Here is a 24,611-nt window from a genome sequence, read left to right as displayed (position 1 = left end):
TATTAACATATATATGCACGTACTAGAACACCCAATCACATAAAAAGTATAAATTCAGCCATGCTGGGAAGCATGAAGTCATGCTGCAGATAGAGGCACAAAGTGCTTCAAATTTAGACTCCGAAAAGTTTAGAAAGCAGTGTAGCCTTCTCATTATACAGATACTGAAATGGAATCACAGCAAAAGATTGGACTACTTTCTAAATCTAAAATGCATACCACCACACCTTTAAAACTTATCATACTATTGTACAATAGTTCTAGTTAGTGCTAAATTATTCCAAAGGGATTGAGGTGTAGTTAACTTTTTTAAGCTGCCACAAATCTATTAAAAGTGCCACCTCTCAGTAAGCATGGTGCAGAAGAAACTCAGCCCCTAATCCTAGGTAAACTCAGCTGCAAGAAATGTCACTTTATTTTCCTATGGTTCAGCTTAATTTCTAAGTACCCACTTCACTAACATGACTTAAATTTAACCTCAGTCGATTGGAGTTCCCACCTTATTTTCATAAGGCTGTGCCTAAATTATGGAGAGCTTATGGAGTTCCAAGTTGTTGAAGGGTGGGACAGTCCCATCCAAGCTGGAATTCACTGAGATGTCCCACGCCAGTAGTATGCATGGATTACTGCTGACTTGGTGCTCAATTCCATCCACTTGACTCTTTCAGATCTCTCTGCTATTTCTGTGCCACTCCTGGGTGCACAAGAAACATTCTGCTGTTTTTACACCTCATTAGCCCTAAGAAATTCTGTTAAATGTCCCATCTACTTAGCTTCTATGCAATCATTTAGAGTCTTGCTTTTTCCTTGGCATAAAGTTCTACTCAGGAAATTTAGCACAGGTCCCTTCTGCTCTTGAATCTAACAAAACTACCGTTATGTACTGTCACCTCCTCAGACATCATGCCCAAGCACACTCCCCCAATCTCTGCTCTGATATAGTTAACTGCTTAAAAGTACTTATGTATTTAAATTAATTTCCTCCTTTATTGGAAAGACTACCTGATGAGTAGTATCTATTTGATCTCTTTAATACTCTAATAATATAATGTACCACTATTACGTGAAATAAGATTAAGGAAACTATTACTTGAAAAGGGGTGTCCATTAGACTGTTCAAAAATAATCTTTAGAAAAGATTTTATTTTAATTATTTTTATCTTCAGGACTCAGTTCCTCACATAGATCAATAACTGTTGAGTTCCTCATTTGCTTTCTCTACTAGAACTCAGATGGGCTGCTATTTACTAAATCTAGGCCTCAATACAGGGTGCCTGGCTGACTTAGTTGGGAGAGCATGTGACTCTTGATCTCTCAGTCATGAGTTCAAGGCAAGTGTAGAGATCACTTAAAAATAAATAAATTTGGGGCACCTGGATTGCTCAGTTGACATGGGGCTCCCTGCTCAGCAGGGAGTCTGCTTCTCCCTCTTCCTCTGCCTCTCCCCCTGCTTGTGCTCTCTCTCTCTTAAATAAATAAAACCTTTTAAATAAATAAAAAAAGATTAGGAAAAAAAGGTTTTTAGACTACTTTTCCTTGCCAGGCAAATGAAGAGAACTGACCCTTTCATTATCGGTTCACCAGTCTACCTAATACAGATAGTAAAGGGCAATCAACCAGAAGAACTATTTTTGGAAAACCCAGAAACTTCTCTGAATCTTAATATTCACTATTATCTCTTCCCACTCCCTATCTTAACATGCATATAAGATGGTATCTTTGCTTATGGTAGAGGAGAGACTGTCTGCGCTGCAGTCAATGGGGAAAAGTCTTCCCAACTGATAGGACAACAGCACCTTTGGATCCATAAGCCTGGGTACAGGAAAGAAAGGCTGTATTGATCTATCCTCTCATCTTTCTCTCCCATAGAACAGCCTATGTGACTTCTACCTCACCAAATTCACTGCTATACCTGTCCCAGGAAATTGCCACCACTCCGAATTTAACAAATTGCTGAATACGTCACTCACCATTCAACCCCATAGATAAATACCTGACTTCTGTACCACTGAATACAACAAATGGACATTTCTCTAAACATGGAACTTTTTAGTACCTCAGATAGCCCAACCTTATTATGGGGGACCTGATGTTCCCACAGTTGGACTCTGAGACTACAGAAACAAAATGCCTCCTCACAGATCATATTGCTTCTGTCTGAAACAGGATTAACTGAGGCATCTGAGAAAAGGGAAATGGGATCTGTCACTGGGCCTATTTTGACCTCAAGAGTAGTGGTGGCCTCCTACCCCTCATACCTGTGCCCACCTTACACAAATTTTCCAATTCTACTCAAGTACTCTACCCACCAGAAGGGACTTCTGGCTCGTTGAACCCCATGGTTATTAATGGCTTTTATACTATTAGCACTGTATGTGTCTCCCCTGGGGTATTATTTCTTTTGTAAAAGCCAGTACTCTGGTTACTAGGAGAACTGTCATGTGGTATTACTGATTCTACTCACATGTATGCTCCAGGCAACTTTTCCCACTCAGGGTTATTCAATTCCAAAAAGTTGTATGCAACCTGTCTTTGAACTTTACTTAACTCAATAATGATACTACTTCAGTTTTAGAAACAGAACAGACTAGCCTCAATTCCTTGGCCTAAATAGTGCTGGAAAACAGCACAGCCCTTAACTTCCTGCTGGCCAACCAAGGCGAGGTCCTCACTGGCACTGTTGCATGGGGAAAAATGGAACAGTGAGGAAGCTGGTGCTTTTTTCTGGTTAAACATTTTGCTTATTACGCTGTCACAGTAAAAGGTTTGATAGTTCCTTTCATTTTGGCTTGTTTTCTTAATCAGCTACTCTGACACTTGGCAGTTTAGCTCTCTCCAGCTCAGCTGAACTCCTGACAAAATTTAATTTTTGTTAAGGATCCCAATAACCACATTCAATTAACAGCATCTTCCAAAAACATTTGAATACGGCAGTAACATTCAGGTTTTTTTTTTTAAACCAACAATAAAATACAGACTCTTAGCTATTCTATTGTTTTATTTAGATATTAATTTCTGGCTGTAAGTCACTAACTTCTTAGTTGATTCGACACCTAGTCCCACATTTAAGATGGCTTCATGCCTCTAGTATTACTGGTTAGCAACCTGGCACATACCTTTTGTCCCCGAGGTCCTGGAGGCCCTTCTGGACCTGGAAATCCAGGCAAACCTGGATGGCCTTCCAAACCTGGAAATCCTCTCTCCCCCTGCAATTGAACAAGAGTGAATGTTATTGGGGCCTGCAAACTGGTGGTCTGGGGGCATTCTTTGGCCTATAGAAGTGTTTTGTGTCACTCTGTGTGTGTTTCTTCTCCTTTAAAAAAAAAAAAAAAAAATTTTAAAAAAAAAAAAAAAAAAAAAAAAAAAAAAAAAAGAGTGAATGTTATTTGTGATGAAGTTATTCATGAATTTTCAAGCACAGGTATGGCTGAGATTCAAAAAGATCAAAAGACTATCTAGAGAACATTAATTTAATGATACTAAATTCATAATGCACACTAACATGAGAAAATCTGTAAGATTTAACTGGAAAACCACAAACCATTCTGAATTTATATCATATATGGTAATGTAGTCTCTTGCTTTCTTATAAAAGTAAAAAGCATATCAGAGATGAAGTGAGGTTTAAACATATTGACATCAAGAGTTTAACAGGGAAGATGGCAATAAATCCAGGAAACCAGGTCTGTAGGGGTTACACAAAGTAAGTATGGTGCAGGGATGAAGAAGTGTAAAAGGAAACCATCTGAGAAGTTTTCAGATTTGTTCCAGAGTAGGACAGTTGCAGGATTATCCAGAACGGAAATTCATTAGCTGACTAGATAAGTTAGTCAGAAAAAGGCTCTAGAACATCAAAAATTTTATATTTTTCTTATTGTAAAATTAATACAAAAAGGAATACATGGTTATTGTAGAAGAACAAAAACATATAAAGAAAAAACCACCAGCAATTCCTTTATTCAGAATTATTTATTGAACTGTAACTCAAGTCCCAGTTCTGACCACAGCACTTACCAACACCAGCACAGAAGGGCTGCCAACCTACTAGTGAGGTTTCCTACATTTTATCAGCATCTATACAATAAGGTTGCCTGATGTGCATATCTGCACAGATAGGTGGGCATGCAGAACAGCCATCTATACTAATATATCATTATATCAACATGTTAGGGTTAGTTAACTTGCATATAGCCAATTATAGAAAGAGTGTGAGCCCTGAAACCCCTAGGAGATCCAATCACAGAAAGCAAATTCACCACTTTCAAGTTTAAGAACCCTGAGGGCTCACAGTGCCATGGCTTGTGCTCCCAACTGCAGAGTTTGCAAACAGTCCCTCTACTTTTCTAAGGCTTGAAGGCTGAGACTGTGGTCAGCAGCTCTGGCCCTTATTCTAGGAACCCTTTCACCAGATCCTATCCACAGTGACAGCCTAGGCAGCACCTGAGAAAGAGAAAGCAATGTGTGTGTGGTAAGTACCGAGTTTAGTCTACATAGCTTAGATAATTTTGTATTAAATAATTCTTTGTTATGTTGAATCATCTTATAATAAATATAAGTACTTTGAAAAGGCTAATTCCGGTCAGTTTCCACTCATTACTTCAGAGCCAATGAAGCAAATGCTAGCCAATTAATGGTAGGTCTAAACATTCCTGTAGTTTTGGCAATAATTACTATTGACATGTTAACATGTTTTCTCTTTATGTTCTATAAATATATTTCTTTGTTATTTTAATTAGCCATATAATTATGATCATTTAGTATTAATCAACCTCGTCAATTATTTTGAAGGAAATAGAGCAAGAGGGATAAAATAAAAGGTTCAAAATTTCTAGAGCTGGATTGTCTCAAATCGTTACATAGTCCGTTTCTGGCAGAGTTGGTAGTAGAAATCTGATTGAAAGGACAAGTCAGAAAGGAAGCTAAAAGGGAAAAAAATCTAATTCAAGTAGATTTCCATCAGTGGAAAACATAGCTACATTCTGGGATCTCCACTGGTATTTAGAAAATCTCTCTGCCAATAATCTACTCTTTCCATTACCCCTTCATCTAATCAATCGTGCTATCTCCATCATTGCATTCTTAGTACCCAACAGAATGAATACTCAGAAAATATCCAATCAATGAATGAATTTCCTTAATGGATTATATAACACTTATGGCACATGTTTTTGCCCCAAATACAGAAAAAATATAAGTTAGGGTTAGGAGAAATTATACAAAGGATAACTTTTTATGATAAAGCTCTTTGATATACCACAAGCTAGTATTAAAGAGAATAACAGACTGATTTACTTAAAAGGAAAATGTACTTTATGAGTCAAAGGTGCCCATAAAAGTGTTTCAATTTTACAGGAGTCATACTTTATAATCACAATAAGAAAATTACATGATCTAGCTGCATTGTCCACAATAGCCAAATCATGGAAGGAGCCGAGATGCCCTTCAACAGATGACTGGATTAAGAAGCTGTGGTCCATATATACAATGGAATATTACTCAGCTATCAGAAAGAACGAATTCTCAACATTTGCTGCAACATGGACGGCACTGGAGGAGATAATGCTAAGTGAAATAAGTCAAGCAGAGAAAGACAATTATCATATGATTTCTCTCATCTATGGAACATAAGAACTAGGATGATCGGTAGGGGAAGAAAGGGATAAAGAAAAGGGGGGTAATCAGAAGGGGGAATGAAACATGAGAGACTATGGACTATGAGAAACAAACTGAAGACTTCAGAGGGGAGGGGGTGGGGGAATGGGATAGACTGGTGATGGGTAGTAAGGAGGGCACATATTGCATGGTGCACTGTGTTATACGCAACTAATGAAGCATCAAACTTTACATCGGAATCTGGGGATGTACTGTATGGCGATTAACATAATATAATAAAATTTAAAAAAAGAAAATTACATGATCAAGGGAATGAAAAAATATTTTAAGAATAGTTTCTCAACTCTGAGAAACAAACTGAGGGCTTCAGAGGGGAGGGGGGTGGGGGATTGGGATAGGCCGGTGATGGGTATTAAGGAGGGCACATACTGCATGGTGCATTGGGTGTTATATGCAAATAATGAATCATGGAGCATTGCATCAAAAACTGGGGATGTACTGTATGGTGACTAATATAACAAAATAAAAATTGTTAAAAAAAGAACAGTTTCTCAAGAAAGATACAAAATTAACAGGAAAAACACTGGATTTCTGAGGATAGAAAAAATAAAAAGTGGGACAAACTGCTATAATGACCACTGAGATTAAATTATTTTTGGAATATAATATTGCAAAAATGTAATATATGGGCAAGACAATACCATTAATGGACAAATGAAAACAATGATTAACTTAAAAATGCAATTATGGGCAATTCTGTCTTCTTTTTGAGTAATTTCTATGTTGTTTTTATAATTATATACTACAAAGAAATATTTGATGTAATATAATTAGGAGAAGAAGAATACGGACCTTTGACAACTGCCAAATGGAGATAATGTAGGTCAGATGATCTCAAACTTTAGCTTGCATCAAAACTGCTTGGACAACTTGTTAAAACACAGATTACCTGGTTAGAGTTAGATTCAGTAGGTCTGCTATGGAGCCTAGGAAACTGGCATTTCTAACAAGCTCCCAGTAAATGCCGATGCCACTGGTAGAGGGGAAAATCTTGTTTAGGTAATGTATGAGTGTGACATGAATTCTATTTTACTTTATAATTTTTATGGAAGTATAGTTGACATACAATGTTATACCAGTTTCAGGTGTACAGCATAGTGATTTGACATTCTATACATTAAGCTATATTCGCCATGATAAGCATAGTTACTATCTATGTGACATGAATTTTATAGGTTGTCAGCTGGTTAGTTTCTTTTTTTCTTTTTTATTATTTTTTTATTTAAACTCAATTAGCCAACATAGAGTACAATTATTAGTTCCAAATGCAGTGTTCAATAATTCATCAGTTGCATGTAAAACCCAGTGCTCATCACATCACATGCCCTCCTTAATGCTCATCACCCAATTACCCCATCCCCCACCCACCTCCCCTCCAGCAACCCTCAGTTTGTTTCCTACAGTTAAGAGTCTCTCAGGGTTTTTCTCCCTCTTTGATGACTTCCCATTCACTTTTCCCTCCCTTCCCCTATGGTCCTCTGCCCTGTTTCTTATATTCCACATATGAGTGGAAACAAACCATATGATAATTGTCTTTCTCTGATTGACTTATTTCACTCGGCATAATACCCTCCAATTCTACCCATGTTGATGTAAATGGTAAGTATTCATCCTTTCTGATGGCTGATTAATATTCTATTGTATATATATATATATATACCACGTCTTCTTTATCCATTCATCTGTTGATGAATATCTCAGCTGTTTCCACAGTTTGGCTATTGTGGACATTGCTGCTATAAACATTGGGGTGCAGGTGCACCCCAATGGATCACTACATTCGTATCTTTGGGGTAAATACCTAGTAGTGCAATTGTCGGGTCATAGTGTAGTCCTATTTTTAACTTGAGGAACCTCCACACTGTTTTCCAGAGTGGCTGTACCAGCTTGCACTCCCACCAACAGTGTAAGAAGGTTCCCTTTTTTCTGCATTCTCACCAACATTTGTTGTTTCTTAAGTTGTTAATTTTAGCCATTCTGACTGGTATGAGGTGGTATCTCATTGGGTTTTGATTTGTATTTCCCCAATGCCGAGTGATGTGAAACATCCTTTCATGTATCAGTTGGCCATTTGGATGTCTTCTTTGGAGAAATGTCTGTTCATGTCTTCTGCCCATTTCTTGACTAGATCACTTGTTTTTTGGGTGTTGAGTTTGAGAAGTTCTTTATAAATCTTGGATACTAGCCCTTTATCTGATATGTTTCTTGTCATCAGGAGTGTAGTAAGTTTTGTTATTAGCAGTGTGCACGTGGACACATTTCTTTGGCAGAATTGACACATTTTATTATTTGTCTGTTAAATTTACTTTTTAAAAGCAGTTTTAATGAGGTACAATTAACATACAATAAATTGCATATATTTAAAGTATACAATTTGAATTTTTTTCACATATGTAACAATCAAAATAATGAACATATATCCATAACTCAGACAAAAAATCCCTTGTCTTTTCAACAAATGTTGCTCAAACAACTAGACATTCATATGTTTAAAAAAAAAGGATTTAGGAGCTGAGATGCCCTTCAACAGATGACTGGATTAAGAACATGTGGTCCATATATACAATGGAATATTACTCAGCCATCAAAAAGAAGAATTTCTTAACATTCGCTGCAACATGGACGGGACTGGAGGTGAAAATGCTAAGCAAAATAAGTCAAGCAGAGAAAGACAATTATCATATGGTTTCACTCATTTACGGAACATAAGAAGTAGGAAGATCGGTAGGAGAAGAAAGGGAAGAAGAAAGGGGGGGTAAACAGAAGCGGGAATGAACAATGAGAGACTATGGACTCTGGGAAACAAACTAAGGGCTTCAGAGGGAAGGGGGGTGGGGGAATGGGATAGGCCGGTGATGGGTATTAAGGAGGGCATGTACTGCATGGTGCACTGGGTGTTATACCCAAGTAATGAATCATGGAGCTTTACATCAAAAACTAGGGATGTACTGTATGGTGACTAACATAACATTAAAAAAATTATTATATAAAAAAAGAATATAGACAGAGACTGCACACTCCTCATAAAAATCAACTCAAAATGGATCATAGAACCTAAATACAAAACTATAAAACTCCTAGAAGACAGCATAGGAGAAAATATAGATGACCTTGGGTATGATGATAATTTTTCAGATACAGCAAAGGCACAATTCATGAAAGAAATAACTGAGAGCTGGACTTCGTTCAAATTAAAAACTTCTGCTCTGTGAAAGACAGTGTTAATGGGAATGAGAAGACAAGCCACAGACTGGGAGAAAATATTTGCAAAAGACACATCTGATAAAGAACTATTATCCGAAATATATAAAGAGCTCTTAAAACTCAACAATAAGAAAACAACCTGATTTAAAAATGGGCCAAAGTCTTTAACAGATACCTCACCAAAGAAGATATACAGATGGCAAATAAGCATATGAAAAGATGCTCCATGTAATATGTCATCAGGGAAATGCAAGCCAAAACAATAATTACATACCACTACACACCCATTAGAACAGCCAAAATCTAAAACCCTGACAACACCAAATGCGGGCAAAGATGTGGAGCAACAGGAACCCTCATTCATTGCTGGTGGAGGGGCAAAATGATACAGCTACTTTGGAAGACAGTTTGGCAGTTTCTTATAAAACTAAATATACTCATATGATCCAGCAATGTTTCTTGGTATTTACCCAAAGGAATTTAAAATTTATACACACACACACACACACACACACACACACACACACACACTGCAAATGGATGTTTATAGCAGCTTTATTCATCATTGCCAAAACTTGGAAAAAAGCCAGTCTGAAAAGGCTACACACTCTGATGCTAACTATATGATATTCTGGAAAAGACAAAATTATGGAGACAGTAAAAAGATGAGTGGTTGCCAGGGATGGGAGTGGTAGATGAACAGGTGGAACATAAAAGGTTTTTAGGGCAGTGAAAATACTCATATGATAATACAATGACGGATACATGTCATTCATTATACATTTGCCCAAATCCACAGAATGTACAACAAGAGTGAACTCTAAGGTAAACTATGAACTTCGGGTAATAATGATGTATCCATGTAGGTTCATCAATTGCAACAAACGTACCACTCTGGTGGGTGATGTTGATAGCTAGGGGAAGCCATGTATGCATGCATGTGTGGGGCCAGGGGTTATATGCAAAAATCTCTGCATCTTTCTTTCAATTTTGCTGTGAACCTAAAACTGCTCTAAAAAATTAAGTCTTTAATTAAAAACAATATTGAAGTGAACATCATAAATATAAGAGTTTTTTGTGTTCCCTTTTATAATATTTTCCTCATGCCTCTACTCATCTCCCCGAGGTGATGACTGCCTTACTTTCTGTCATTATAAATTAATTTTATTTTTCTAGAATTTTATATATATGGAATTATACAGAATGTATTATTTTGTTTAACTTTTCATTCAGCATTATTATTTGAGATTTAGACATGTTGTGGTATATGTCAATAGTTCTTTCCTTTTTATTGCTGAGTAGTATTCTACTGTATAAGTACATTACAATTTATTGATTCACCCACCTGTTAATAGTAATTGAGTTGTTTCCTGTTTCTGGTTATTACAAATAAAGCTATCATGAACTCATGTACTACTTATGTATAGACATATGCTTTCAATTCTCATAGGTAAATGCCGAGGAAAGGACAGTCATCTGATAGGTCTATGCTTACTTTTTAAAGAAACTGTCAAAATTTTTTTGTAAGCGTTTGCATCATTTTATATTTGCAGCAGCAATCTATACTAGTTCCAGTTGCTCCCCATCCTTACCTACACTTAGTATGGATATATTTTAATATTAAGACATTCTAGTAGGTTAATAGTGGTATCTTATGGTTTTATTATGTATTTCCCTGATTAATAATGTTGAGTAACTTTTCATGTGTTTATTTGCCATCTCCGTATCTTATTTTGTGAGGTACCTTAAAATCTTTTGCCACTTTGTTTCTAGTTTAATTTTATTTGGGGATGTTTGTTTTATTAATGAGTTTTAAAATTTTTTAATATATTCTATATATAAAACTTTTTATGAAATATGTGATTTGCAAATATTTTTCCTAGACTGTGGGCTGTCTTTTCATTCTCTGAACAATGTCTTTAGAAAAGAATAAGTTCTTAATTTTGATGAAATATAATTTATCAACCTTTTCTTTTATGGATTATGTTTTTGCTTTCCTATCTAAGAAATATCTGCCTAACCCAAGATCAAAAGGATTTTCTCCAATGTTTTCTTCTAAAGGATTTCTAGATTTAGGTTTTATATTTAGGTCTATAGTTTATTGTGAGTTAATTTTTGTTAACAGTGCAAGCAATTAGTCAAAGTCTATTTTTGTGCATATGCACATCTAATTGTTCCAGGACTCTTTGTTGAAAGATGATCTTTTCTCCACTTAACTGCCTTTGCACTTTTGTCAAAAAAAATCAATTCATTATTTATCTGTGGGTCTATTTATGGACTGTCTATTCTGTTCCATTCATATATATGTCTATTTTTTTGCTATTAACACACTATCATGTTTACTACAGTTTTATACTGTCTTAGAATTGTGTGCTATATTGTGTATTTCCTTCTTTTTCTTATTTTAAATTTGATTTACTTGTCCCTTTCTATCTTCTTAAGTGGAAAACGTAGTATCACTGATTTTAAATATTCTTCTTTTCTAACATAGGTATTTAAAGCTATTTCCCACTAAGCTCTGCTTTAACTCCATCCTACAATTCTCAGTATGCTGCAGTTTAATCATTATGCAACTTGATGTATTTTCTAATTTTCCTTGTGATTTCTTCTCTGGTCTATCAGTTATTTAGAACAGTGTGTTCTAACTTCCACATAGTTGGAAATTTTCTACATATCTTATTATTATTGATTCCATACTCACTCCATGTGGTCAGAGAACATATACTGATGTTTCCAATCTTTTGGTGTTCATAGGGCCTCATTTTATGGCACACCATATGGTCTACCTTGGAGATAATTCCATCTGCCTTTGAAAAAAACATTCTATAATTGGATGTAGGACTCCATATATGTCAATTAGGTCTAGGTTGTTAATAATGGAATTCAAATCATCTATGACTTTACTGATTTTTTTCTAGTTGTTCTGTCAATGACTAAGATAGGTGTGTTAGTAATTAACAACTATGATTGTGAATTTGCCTGTTTGTCCTTTTAATTCTGTCACTTTTGCTTCATGTATTTTGAAGCTCTGTTGTTATGCTTTAGCCTTCTGTCCATCACACAAGATCCCAAATAGATTTCAAAGTAATCTTGAAAAAGAAAAACAAACCTGGAGGCATCACAATTCCAGACTTCAAGTTATATTACAAAGCAGCAGTAATCAAAACAGTATGATACTGGCACAAAAACAGACACATAGATCAATAGAACAGAAAAGAAAACTCAGAAATAAACCCACAACTATACAGCCAATTAACCTTTGAAAAAACAGGAAAGAATATCCAATTGGAAAATGACAGTCTCTTCAAGCAAATGGTGTTGGGGAAACTGGACAGTGACATACAGAAGAATGAAACTGGACCACTTCCTTATACCATACACAAAAATAAATTCAAAATGGATGAAAGGCCTAAATGTAAGACAGGAAACCATCAAAATCCTAGAGGAGAACACAGGCAACAACCTCTGTGATCTCAGTAGCAGCAATATCTTGCTAGACCCATCTCCAGAGGCAAGGGAAACAAAAGCAAAAATGAACTATTGGGATTTCATCAAGATAAAAAGCTTCTATACACAGAAGACAACAATCAATAAAACTAAAAGGTAATTGATGGATGGGAGAAGATATCTGCAAATGACATATCGGATAAAGGGCTAGTATCTAGAATCTATAAAGAACTTATCAAAATCAACACCCGAAAAAATAAATAATCTAGTGAAGAAATGGGCAGAAAACATGAATAGGCATTTCTCCAAAGAAGACATACAAATGGCCAACAGACACATGAAAAAATGCTCAACATCACTCAACATCAGAGAAATACAAATCAAAACCACAGTGAGGTACCACCTCACAGCAGTCAGAATGGCTAAAATTAACAACTCAGGAAACAACAGATGTTGGTGAGGATGAGAAGAAAGGGGACCCTCTTACACTGTTGGTGGGAATGCACACTGGTGTAGTTACTCTGCAAGACAGTATGGAAGTTCCTCAACAAGTTAAAAATAGAGCTACCCTATGACCCAGGAATTGCACTACTAGGTATTTACCCAAATATACCAAAGTACGGATTTGAAGGGGGCACATGCACTCCAATGTTTATAGCATCATTATCAACAATAGCCAAATTATGGCTGAAGAGCGCACATGAAAGAGCGCAAATGTCCATCAACTGGTGAATGGATAAAGAAGATATGGCATACATACAATGGAATATTACTCAACCATCAAAAAAATGAGATCTTGTCATTTGCAATGACATGGATAGAACTAGACGGTATTATGCTAAGTGAAATAAGTCAGAGAAAGACAAATATATGATTTCACTCATATGTGGAATTTAAGAAACAGATGACTAGGGGAAGGGAAGGAAAAATAAAATAAGGGAAAAAACAGAAAGGGAAGCAAACCATAAGGGACTGTAGAGTTAAGAGAACAAACTTAGAGTTGCTGGTGATGGGTATTAAAGAGGACACTTGTGGGGATAAAAAAATAAAATAAATAAAATTAGTTGTTTTTTTTAAATGGGCAGAATACATGAACAGACTTTCTCCAAAGACATCCAGATGCCCAAAAGACACGTGATAAGATGTTCATCATTATTTACCATCAGAGAAATGCAAATCAAAACTACAATGAGCTATCACCTCACCTCTGTCAGAATGGTTAAAATCAACAGCACACAAAACAACAGGTGTTGACAAAGATGTGGAGAAAAAGGAACCCTTTTGGGAATGCAAACTGGTGCAGCCACTCTGGAAAACAGTATGGAGGTTCCTCAAAAAGTTCAATAGAGAACTACCCTATGATCCAGCAATCACACTACTGAGTACTTACCGAAGCAATACAAAAATACTAATTCAAAGGAATACATGTACGCCTATGTTAGAGTAGCATAATTTATAACAGCCAAGATATGGAAGCAGCCCACGTGTCCACTGGTTCATGAAAGCAGCCCACGTGTCCACTGGTTCATGAATGGATAAAGAAGAGGTGGCATATATATATATATATATATAATGGAATATTACTCAGCCATAAAAAAGAATGAAATCTTGCCATTTGCAATGATACACATAAAGCTAGAGAATATAATGCTAAGTAAAATAAGTCAGGGAAAGACAAATACCATATGATTTCACTTATATGTCGAATTTAAGAAACAAGACAAATGAACACAGGGAATAGAGAGAGAGAGAGAAAGAGAGACAAATCAAGAAACAGATTCTTAATTTAGAGAACTGATGGTTACCAGAAGGGAGGTATGTGGGGGGATGGGGTGAAATAGGTGATGTGGATTAAGGAGTACAATTGTCATGATGAGCACCGGGTGATGTATGGAGTGTTGAATCACTATATTGTACATCAGAAACTAATATAACACTCTATGCTAACTAAATGGAATTAAAATAAAAACTTTAAAAAATGAAATAAAATATTCAGTACAATTACTAAAAAAAAATAAAATGAACAGTCTTATGTCTTGTAAATAAATTTAGAGAAGAGATATCATCTTTTATATTTGTCCACATATATACCATTTATAGTACTTTTAATACCTTCCTAGAAATCCACATTTCCATCTAGTAACACTTCCCTTTAGCCTGAGGAAATTTCTTTTAGTGCAGATATGTTGATGAAAAATTATCTCATTTTATTAATGTCTTAAATTTTATTTTATTTTTAGAATTTACTATTGAAGTATAGTTGACATACAATGTCATAGTAGTTTCAAATGTACAATATATTGATTCAACTATTCTTTTTTTTTAAAGATTTTTTATTTATTCATTTGACAGAGATAGAGACAGCCAGCGAGAGAGGGAACACAAGCAGGGGGAGAGGGAGAGGAAGAAGCAAGGCTCCCAGCGGGAGCCTGATGTGGGGCTCGATCCCAGAACGCCGGGATCATGCCCTGAGCCGAAGGCAGAAGCTTAACCGCTGTGCCACCCAGGCGCCCCTGATTCAACTATTCTACACATTACTCAATGTTCACCCTAAGTGTAGTCACCACCTGTCACCACACAACTTCATTACATTTTTGTTGACTATGCTGTACTTTCCATCTCCATGACTTGTTTATTTTATAACTGGACATTTGTACATCTTCATCCCCTTCACTTATTTAACCCATCCCCCCACAACCTCCCCTCTGGCAACCAGCAGTTCATTCTCTGTATTTAAGAGTCTGGTTTTTGTTTGTTTGTTTCTCTTTATTTTTATGTATATTTTCATTGTATAGAACAATTGTGTTGGCAGATTTTTCAATTCTCTAATGTTTTTACATTGTTGTACAGTATCCATTCTCTTGGATATCCATTCTCTTGGATGAGAAGTCTGTCATCATTCATATCATTGTGCCCCTGTATGTAATGTGTATTTTTTCTCTAGCTTCTTTCAAGATTTTCTTTTAATCTGTTTTTTCAGTAGATTCATTATGATGTGTCTAGGTACAGTTTTATTTTTATTCTGCCTGTGGTGCACTTAATTTCTTATTATCTGTAAATTTATTATTTTTCACCAAGTGTGTGAAATTCTTGTCATTACTACTGCCCCATTAATATTCCTTTTTCTTCCCTGTTTTCTTCTCTCTTGTTATAGGGCTCCATTTACATTTGCATTAAACCATGTGATATTGTCCCACAGGTGGGCCAGGCCCTATGCTTTTGTTTTCTTTTTTTTCTTCAGATTGTATCTTTCCTCTGATTCATCTTTAAGTTCACTGACCCTTTCTTCCATCATCATGATTCTGTTGTTAAAAGCCTAACTGGTGAATTGTTCTTTCTCATATTTTGCATTTCAAATCTAGATTTTCCTTTTTTTTTTTTTTTTTTTAGTTTCTGGTGCTCTGTTGTGATTCTCTATTCATTCACTCATAGGAGCACATTTCCCTTTAAATCAACAAATATATTTATCCTATTGTTTTAAATCTTTGTCTACAGATTCTAACATCTGTGTTATTTCAGAGTTATCTACAAATTCTAACATCTGTGTTATTTCAGAATTAGTTTTCATTCAGGAGTCTTCTTGACTATGGATCACTTTTACCTGTTACTTCTTATGCCTACTAAGTTTTAATAGCAAATTACACATTGTATATTATAGTCATCCTAGATTCTTTATCTTCCTCTGAAGTGTACTGAACTTTTGTTGTTTAGTACAGACTTTAAACATCTTTAATGTGCTAGTAGACCTTCTATATCCCTAAATGGAATATGCTCTTGAGATACTATCCTAAACTTTCTCATATATAATTAGTAACATTCACTGATTCATTCAAAAATATTTGAGCCCCAGACAGTGGAGACTAGAGTATGAACCCCTTTCTCCCAGCATAATTCTCTTTAGGCCACAATTTGTTATCCCTTTTTAATCTTCTAATTCCACTGTCAGTCACTGACAGAGTGGCTGGGTTTATGAATCCTTACGAATACTTACTTTGTAATTATCACACATTTACAATAGGGGTGCTGCTATGGGAAAAGTGAGATAAAAATAGAGATTCACCAACCATTAACTTACACAGACTAGATAAAAATATATGAAATCGCCTAGCATGATACCCGACACAGATTAGTAGCCTGTTGTTAGGTTTTAGGTTCCTTCTTAAGTGTTTTTCCCTTCTTTTGCCTCTTAAGTTAGTGAGTTCAACAAGACTGATCATAGGTTGGCCGACTACAACTCTCAGATCAAATGTAGTAAGAAGTCTGTTTTGTATAGTCCAAGAGCTGAGAAATTTTTTTACACTCTTAAAGGGCTATTTTTAAAAATGAGAGAAAAATATGTGACACAAGCCTTATGTGGCCCACAAAGCCCAAAATATTTACTCCATGGTCTTTTATATAAAATGTTTGCTAATCCCTGAGATATAGTCTGATCCTTACAGCTATCTAAAATAAGCAGTATGATAGAATTCATTTTATCTACTTAGATGCTGAGGTAGAAGACTTGTTTTTTTTAAACATATTAAAACACTATTTTACTGGTTTCACTAAGTTTTAAAAGGCTCATTTCAAATCTTACCTTTTCTCCTTTTACACCAGTACAGTCACATTTTGATCCTGGAGAACACCCATAGCAAGCCTGTAAGGAAGAAAAAAAGGGAGGAAAATTATTAAATACGAACCTGAAAACCAGTCTCTGACTTACCCCTCAACTAAATTCAACAATCCAAAATTATAAACCAAATAGCAGAAAAATACCTGAAAGAATACAGACCAAATTGCAAACAATGGTTACCTCTGTGGAAGCTTTCACCTTTTATGGTACACATTTCCATTTGATCTTCTCACAATGAGCAGATGTAATTTTTATAATTTTAAAGTGAAAAATATCTTTTTAAAAAGATATTAAAAATTTAAAAGAATTCAAACAACTTCCCTGTAATATGATTTGCCACTTGTCCAAGCTCTTAGGAACTCCTTTTTTTGTCCTAACATCACAAGCAAGAAATGACCTTTCAATCTATATTAGCAATGACATTGGCAACTAGCCAAAGATGTCTGCTGGTTGAAGTTGTTTATATCTTGGCATTCATGAGCAATCACGGACCATAAAATACATAATGCTATCTTTTACCAACTTTTTAAAATTTGCTTCCACTCTCTCATCACTAGTATCTCAGTCTATAATGATTCCAACAGTTTTATTACAAATGTTCCCACAGCCTAGATGTTCTAAAGAGCCACTACTAATAAGTTCATTAACTCATATTAAGAATTGAGATCTTGAAGCCAGAAAAATATCCTTCTCTAAAGTAAGAACCCATAAGAGGGGCATCTGGGTGGCTCAGTAAGTGGAGCAACTCTTGATCTTGGGGTTGTGAGTTTCAGCCTCACACTGGGGGTAGAAATTACTTTAAAAAATAATAATCTTTAAAAAATAAAATAAAATAATAAAATAAGAACCCATAGGAGAAAAAGACAGTAGATGAACTTCTGCCATCCAGATCTACCCTGTACTCTGGCATAAAGCTGACTGCTTAGAAAAACAAATCGTAATTAGTTTAACATATGTAGATAGCTCACCATTTATATACAATATGGTGGTATGCTTCTCATTAAATAAGAGAAACTTTTATGTGATATAAATACCAAGTAATGTGCATCAATGCTCAGCCTTGGAAGACTGTGACTTAAAAAGTACCTTAGCCTCCTTCCCAACATTCCATGTGTTCCTTTACTCCAACCACTACCAGAATACTTTCTGAATTCATTATCAAACTACTGACCTCATCCTTCTACTTATAACTCCTAACCCACTCAGCTGCAACTAGAAGCCATCCACATGTTTGAACTCCTTTTTCTCCTGATAAAAGCAAACAACAATGGCTTGATGTTGGGAGTTAATCTCTTACTCACATTGCAAGATGTTGTTCCAGTAAAAAATGTTCCTGACATCTCTTTTTTTTTTTTAAAGATTTTATTTATTCATTCGACAGAGAAGAGACAGCCAGCGAGAGAGGGAACACAAGCAGGGGGAGTGGGAGAGGAAGAAGCAGGCTCATATCAGAGGAGCCTGATGTGGGGCTCGATCCCATAACGCCAGGATTACGCCCTGAGCCGAAGGCAGACGCTTAACCGCATTGCCACCCAGGCGCCCCTGACATCTCTAATCGAAAGTCTGTTATGCAGCTATTATTTGTCATACATACATGATTAGGTTATACACTGGTTTTAGTATTATACATCAACTATATTACAAGTTAAATGGACTTATACAGACTTACTCATCAAACATGAATTGGGCATGATTAGAGGCCAGAAAACTTGTTAGACACTAAAGACAAATAAGACGCAGCTCCTTCCAACATATAAAACTAACTCAACAAATACTTATTGATCACCTGTTATGTGCAAGCCACTATGTTATATTAGGTGCAGGTGGAAGGTGCAGAGACAGTACATATTGCTCTCTAACAGAAAGGATAATTCCATACAGAAAAATTACATTACAGTGTGTCAGGAACGGAGGTTAATTTAAGATAATATAATATTGTTTTGTGCAAACATGAATTCTAGATTTCAAAGTACAAACTTACAAATTCTAGAAGCTATGGATTCACAAGATAAAAACTGCTAATGGTCATATTCACTGAATTAGATTGTGCATATTATCAATAAACAGTTACATGCATTAATGGAGGAGTAAAGGATAATGATAATCCAAAATGGCTGCATATCTAAAAATAACATTTGACTTTGGAATGTATGTCTGCACTTTAAATGTAAATATATGAGCATCGTTTTCTTGTGTTACAAGTAAAAGATGGTGTAACTTTCCATTTTCATCTTTCACTATGAAATCTTTCTTTTTAAAATATAAATTAAGTTCCTGAGGAAAATGCAAAGCAATAGACAGAGAGGATTTTGTTAATATGGAGAAGATATAATGTGAATTTTCCTTACAGTTGTATTTCTGGATTCTCAGTATCCAACAAAATCCTCCAAATCCTAATATAATTTGTAAACAAGCAATATAACTTTAAATATGTGTGCATGTTATTTTGGAAGTAATTTTATATAGTATTTTTCTTTAAAATTAATAATTTCATCTTTTTGCACTTCTTTATTACTTAACATGTAGCTATACCTTAGCGAGGTTGCTACTTAAAACACTTGATATTTGTTTGAATTTAAAAATTTAATTTATATTCTATTTATTCCACCCACATTATGATAATGATACTAGTACTAGTGGGAGGGGAGTGTTGAAAGGCATTGTAATACACACACCGACCACTAGATGCCACTTTCCATACAGTTATAATAGTGATGCCCATAAGGAACTAGCCCCATTTGACATTTGGTTAAGGGAGTAACTTGTTTTTTACCAACAGCCACTAATACTAATTAGGTGCCCAATAAGTACAAAGCACAATATTAGGGTTATGAGTCATACCAAAAAATGTGTAGACATGAGTGCTGCCTTTAAGAATCTTCCAATCTAGTTTAAAAAAAACCTATGCCTAAATAAATAAAAATAAAATTTAAATACAATGGAAAAATGATGTAGGAGACAATGGTAATAGAATGAGCTCTAAAATATAAGAAATACATTCTGAGTTTACCTCAACAATTGAATCATTAGGAGACTATAAACAAGTCATTCCCATGCCCTAGGACTCAGTTTTTTCTCTTTGGTAAAATGACAAAGATGGACAATATAATCTTTTTAGGAAGCTTCCAGTTTTTGCAGTGTGTAATTCAGTAGGATTTACCAAACAAAAGTGAGTGGTATAGTCAATAATTGCTGTCAAAATTAAGAAAGGGAGTTCTTTCGAGCCTGGGAGCGTTCATAACAGCTCTATAGATAAAGAAGGTAAATAACTTGACTTCAATTTTGAAGGATGGGCAGAAAGATATCTAGAAGAAAAATGGCCATGGCAAGTACTAAGATTAAAACACAAAATTTTTGTGGGCAAAGAGCCAGGTAAAATAAACATTAAGTACCTCAGTCTAAGGACTTCTTAAGTCCATATGAAAAAAGTATAGTAGGAGATAAGGCCAAGAAAAGAAAGTTTTTTTAAAAACTGGAAAAACTATTTAATTCTGCAAAGTCATTGAACACTGTTAAAGCAAAAAATGACGTAACTATAGTAATGTTTTAAATGTTTTAAGGAGAAAATAATAAAAAGTATGGGAGATTTTTTATTATCACATAGTAAAACACACCATAAAAGTACAATAAATAAAACAGTATGGGCAGCTGGGTGAGCCATAATAGAAAGGCCAGAAACACATATACACATGTACTGTATGATTAAAGTTGACATATCAAATAAATGTGAAAATAATGGATTGTTCAACATATGGTACTAGGACAATTATAGAAAACAATAAATTTAGATCTCAGGTTCCTACAATAAAAAAAAACAGATATGAGAACTAAAAGTATGAATAAAAGCAAACTTCTATATGCATTAGGATCACTTAAAGAATCTCACAAAAATTTAGGTACAGGACCCCATCTTAGAGATGCTATTTCAGTAACCTTAAAATTGGCTACCAGATTCTGAAATTTTAATAAACATATCTAGGTAATTCTGATTCAGTGATTCAAGTTATATACACTACGAAATAATGGCATAGAAAAATAAGAAATATTCCAATATGTGAATAATTAAGTAACCCGACTGATATGACTGCTTAAAAAAAAAACCTAAAAATGCTTTTAAAATGTAAAAATATGCTAAAGCATCAAAAACAAACACAATAGGATTTATCAGGCCAAAATCTAGAGGGGGAAAAAACCCCAGTAAACTGACCAATGAAACTACTTTTGCCCTGAGGGCATTTACCCAACTTGGGAGAATTTGAGATTCTTGTTTCACAACTTCTTCAGGTTAAAGGTGTTTTATACATAAAAAAAGTACCCCAGGATCTCATCCCCAGGAACTTTTAAGAAAGAGATCTTGGCACTCAGCAGAGAAGTAGAAAGGAAAAACATCTCTGAGAAAGTATAACCACAAACTGGCCTACATACAGATTTACAATCCAAATTAGCATTTAGCTGGGTGGCCCAGTAACCTCCACTGCAAATTTGCTTAGAGGAGCCTCAAATCGCTTTGACCTCTCAGAGGCTGGGCAGAAATACAACACAAAGCTTATGTAGAAGAATTTACCTTCAGAGTGAACTTCAAAGAATTCTAAAAAAAATTTTTGAAAGGAAAATAAGGTATTCTACTCAAAAATCACTAAGCATACAAGGAAGCAAAATACCATAAGGAAATCCAGGAGAAACATCTGACAGCAGAACTGCTTGGCAAAAATTTCAGATATTAGAATTACTAGACACAAAATATATAACTATTTTTACAATTATGAAAGATATTTTCAAAACTTTAAAATAATAAATGAACAAAGAAATTGTAAAAAAAAAAAAACAGAAAAAAGGTAACATGACCAAACTGAAATAAACTATAAATTTTGGAAGTAAAAATTATGAAATTTAAAACTCAGTGGATGAGCTTTACAACAGACTACATATAGCTAAAGAGACAGTAAAGTTTAAAACATGACAAAGTTAACAGAAATTGTCTATAATATATTACAGAGATAAAACATGGAAAATGTGAAATAATAGTTAAGATGCATAGAAGAAAAAGTAAGGAAGTGTATAGCATACAGGTAATTAGGTTTACAAAAGAAAAGGTGAAAGAGGGAATGGGACAGGGACAAGAGTTAGAGATAATAGCAAAGACTTTTCAAGAAATAATGATATCTGTAATTGAAGAAGTAACAGATCCAATGGAAGAAAAATCAAACCCCAAACTAGACACAAAATAGTATAACCTCAGAACATAAAACCAAAGACAAGACTTTAAAAGTATCAAGAAAGACAAGACAGATTGCCTTCAAAGGAGTGACAATTATTAATTTACAGATTAGTTCTCAGAAGTACAATGGAAGCCAGACTAGAATGACATTTTTAATATACAGAGAGAAAACTGTCAACTTATATTTTTTACCCAGTAAAAACACCTTTCAACAAGGTAAAAATACAGACATTTTTAGACACATAAAAACTCAGAAAAGTATGCTCCCAGCAGGACTACAGAAATTCAAACCTTTTGAGTATCTTTTGCCTTTATATGAAAGGAAATGAAATTGAAATGGAAGGTCTAAAATACCAAAAGTAATGGAGGAAAAAGTGGTAAATTTGTGAGTGAATTTAAACAAATATTAACTACAAAACACAATTATAAAAGAGCTGTGGGGTTCAAAAATACAGAAATAAAAGAAAAACACAGTGATAATACAATGTAAGTCAGAGGAGGATGAGTGAAGTTAAAGTATTCTAAGGTCTTTGTAATTGTATAGAGAATGGGCATGGGTATTGATTACTTTAGACTTTGATAAGGTAAGCACTCACCTTAGGTATTCTAATTCCTAGGGTAAACCTTAAAAGAAAGTAAGTGAGGTGTTCATTCCAAAGAAGTGGAGGGGGATAATACTCAATAAATTCAAAAAAGGCAAAAGAGAGAAAGAAAGTGCTATCTTAGAATAGATAGGAAAAATAAAAGAAATATATCAGTAATTATGTCAAGTGTAAAATGACATGATATAAGGAAATATTCAGACAAATGTGGAATGTGTTGCATATGAAGGACAACCACCATGGACTCTTCAAAAGTCAATGCCATGCCAAGGCTTTGTGAATGATGGCTTCAGGGCCTCTGCAGATCATCTCCCTAGCAAAACAACAATAGCTGGTGACAATTAGAAAAAACAAAATTTATGTCTCTGGATATTGCCCTAAGAACCAACAGCAAATGAAGAAACACCATTTAACAAAATTTACTAAATCTCAGTATGAACAGCAAATATCTATGGCATTTTAGCCATGATCCACTTCCTTCCTCTCTCCCTTCCCTGTTCAGCTTGACAAAAGCTCCACACAAGGTAGAAGCAGACATGAATCCAGAGCTCCTTCTCCCTCCAGCTCCCAAATGAGCACTAGAGCATCTCACTGCAACAGGTCATCGGTATTTCTCATTCTCCCTCTTGCCCAGTTCCAAGTTGCAGAAGCTCTATTCCAACCTAAAACAGCTGAGAATTCTAAGGCTTTTTTTTCCATGCAACCTCAACTCATAGACAAAAGCTCTACCCCAGGCATGGCAGACTGAGAGTACTGTATTCAACTGCCCCAACCATAGCTCACCCACAGAGTTCAGGGTTGATGCTAGTAGAAGCAAGCTGAGAAGACCAAATGTTGCTGTCCTTCCCTGTGCCCCTGTTCATAAAGCAGAGTATCACTTCAAGAGAAGCAGGTCACTGTTCCCGCCCCCCTCCCCCGACTCTGGAACATTGTCACAGAAGTTTCTCTTGGGTGGTGGTGGGCAGGGGGAAGGAACCACACCAGAGAGCTCTGAAGCTCTCCCTAAGGGACCTGAGTTTACTCGGGACATTCTAATTATAACAATGTATTTCTGAGTTTGTAACATATATAGATATAATATGTATAATAATAGCATAAAAAAGAGAAAAGGGAATAGAGCTTCATAGAAGTAATATTTCTATACCTTATGGAATTAAGTTGCTATAAATCTTAAGTAGATTCTCACAGATTATGATGTCCATGGTAAGCAATAGAGCAACCACTAGGAAAACAACTCAAAAAATACCGTGGAGAAAATCATTAAGGGAATTATAATATTTAACTAGAAAATATTCACTTAATAAAAAAGGAGACTGTAAAGGAGGAACAGAAGAACAAAAAAAAGTATGAGAAATACAGAAAACAAAAAAGGCAGACAAAAATCTAATTATATCAATAATAATACTGAATGTTACTGCATTAAACAAGCCAATCAAAATTCAGAGATTGACAGACTATATAAAAAAGAAAGATCAAATGATGTCTATAGGAGAACATATTAGTTTAAAATATACAAAAAGCTTGACAGAGAAAGACAATTATCATACGGTTTCACTCATTTATGGAACATAAGAAGTAGGAAGATCAGTAGGAGAAGAAAGGGAAGAAGAAAGGGGGGGTAAACAGAAGGGGGAATGAACCATGAGAAACTATGGAAACAAACTGAGGGCTTCAGAGGGGAGAGGGGTGGGGGACTGGGATAGGCTGGTGATTGGTAGTAAGGAGGGCAAGTATTGCATGGTGCACTGGGTGTTACATGCAAGTAATGAATCATGGAACTTTACATCAAAAACCAGGGATGTACTGTATGGTGACTAACATAATATAATAAAAAATATTATTAAAAAAATAATAA

The 24,611-nt window shown here is 35.1% G+C and overlaps 1 protein-coding gene across 4 annotated transcripts in view; it reads right to left on the bottom strand.

Annotated features, from left to right (window-relative positions):
* Positions 1-24,611, bottom strand: part of COL4A5 (collagen type IV alpha 5 chain) — a 224,592-nt gene that overhangs the window by 115,527 nt on the left and 84,454 nt on the right. For all 4 annotated transcript variants that reach the window (XM_034650010.1, XM_002925583.4, XM_034650009.1 and 1 more), the window contains 2 exons: positions 16,901-16,960; positions 3,117-3,206 (listed from right to left, as the gene is read on the bottom strand). In XM_034650010.1, the coding sequence (XP_034505901.1) occupies positions 3,117-3,206; positions 16,901-16,960 (150 nt within the window). The remainder of the gene's footprint in view (positions 1-3,116; positions 3,207-16,900; positions 16,961-24,611) is intronic.

The sequence above is a fragment of the Ailuropoda melanoleuca genome, chromosome X, assembly GCF_002007445.2.
Source record: "Ailuropoda melanoleuca isolate Jingjing chromosome X, ASM200744v2, whole genome shotgun sequence".
NCBI lineage: Eukaryota > Metazoa > Chordata > Mammalia > Carnivora > Ursidae > Ailuropoda > Ailuropoda melanoleuca.
Note: the sequence above shows the minus strand (reverse complement) of the source record. Positions and strands in the feature narration are given on the sequence as shown.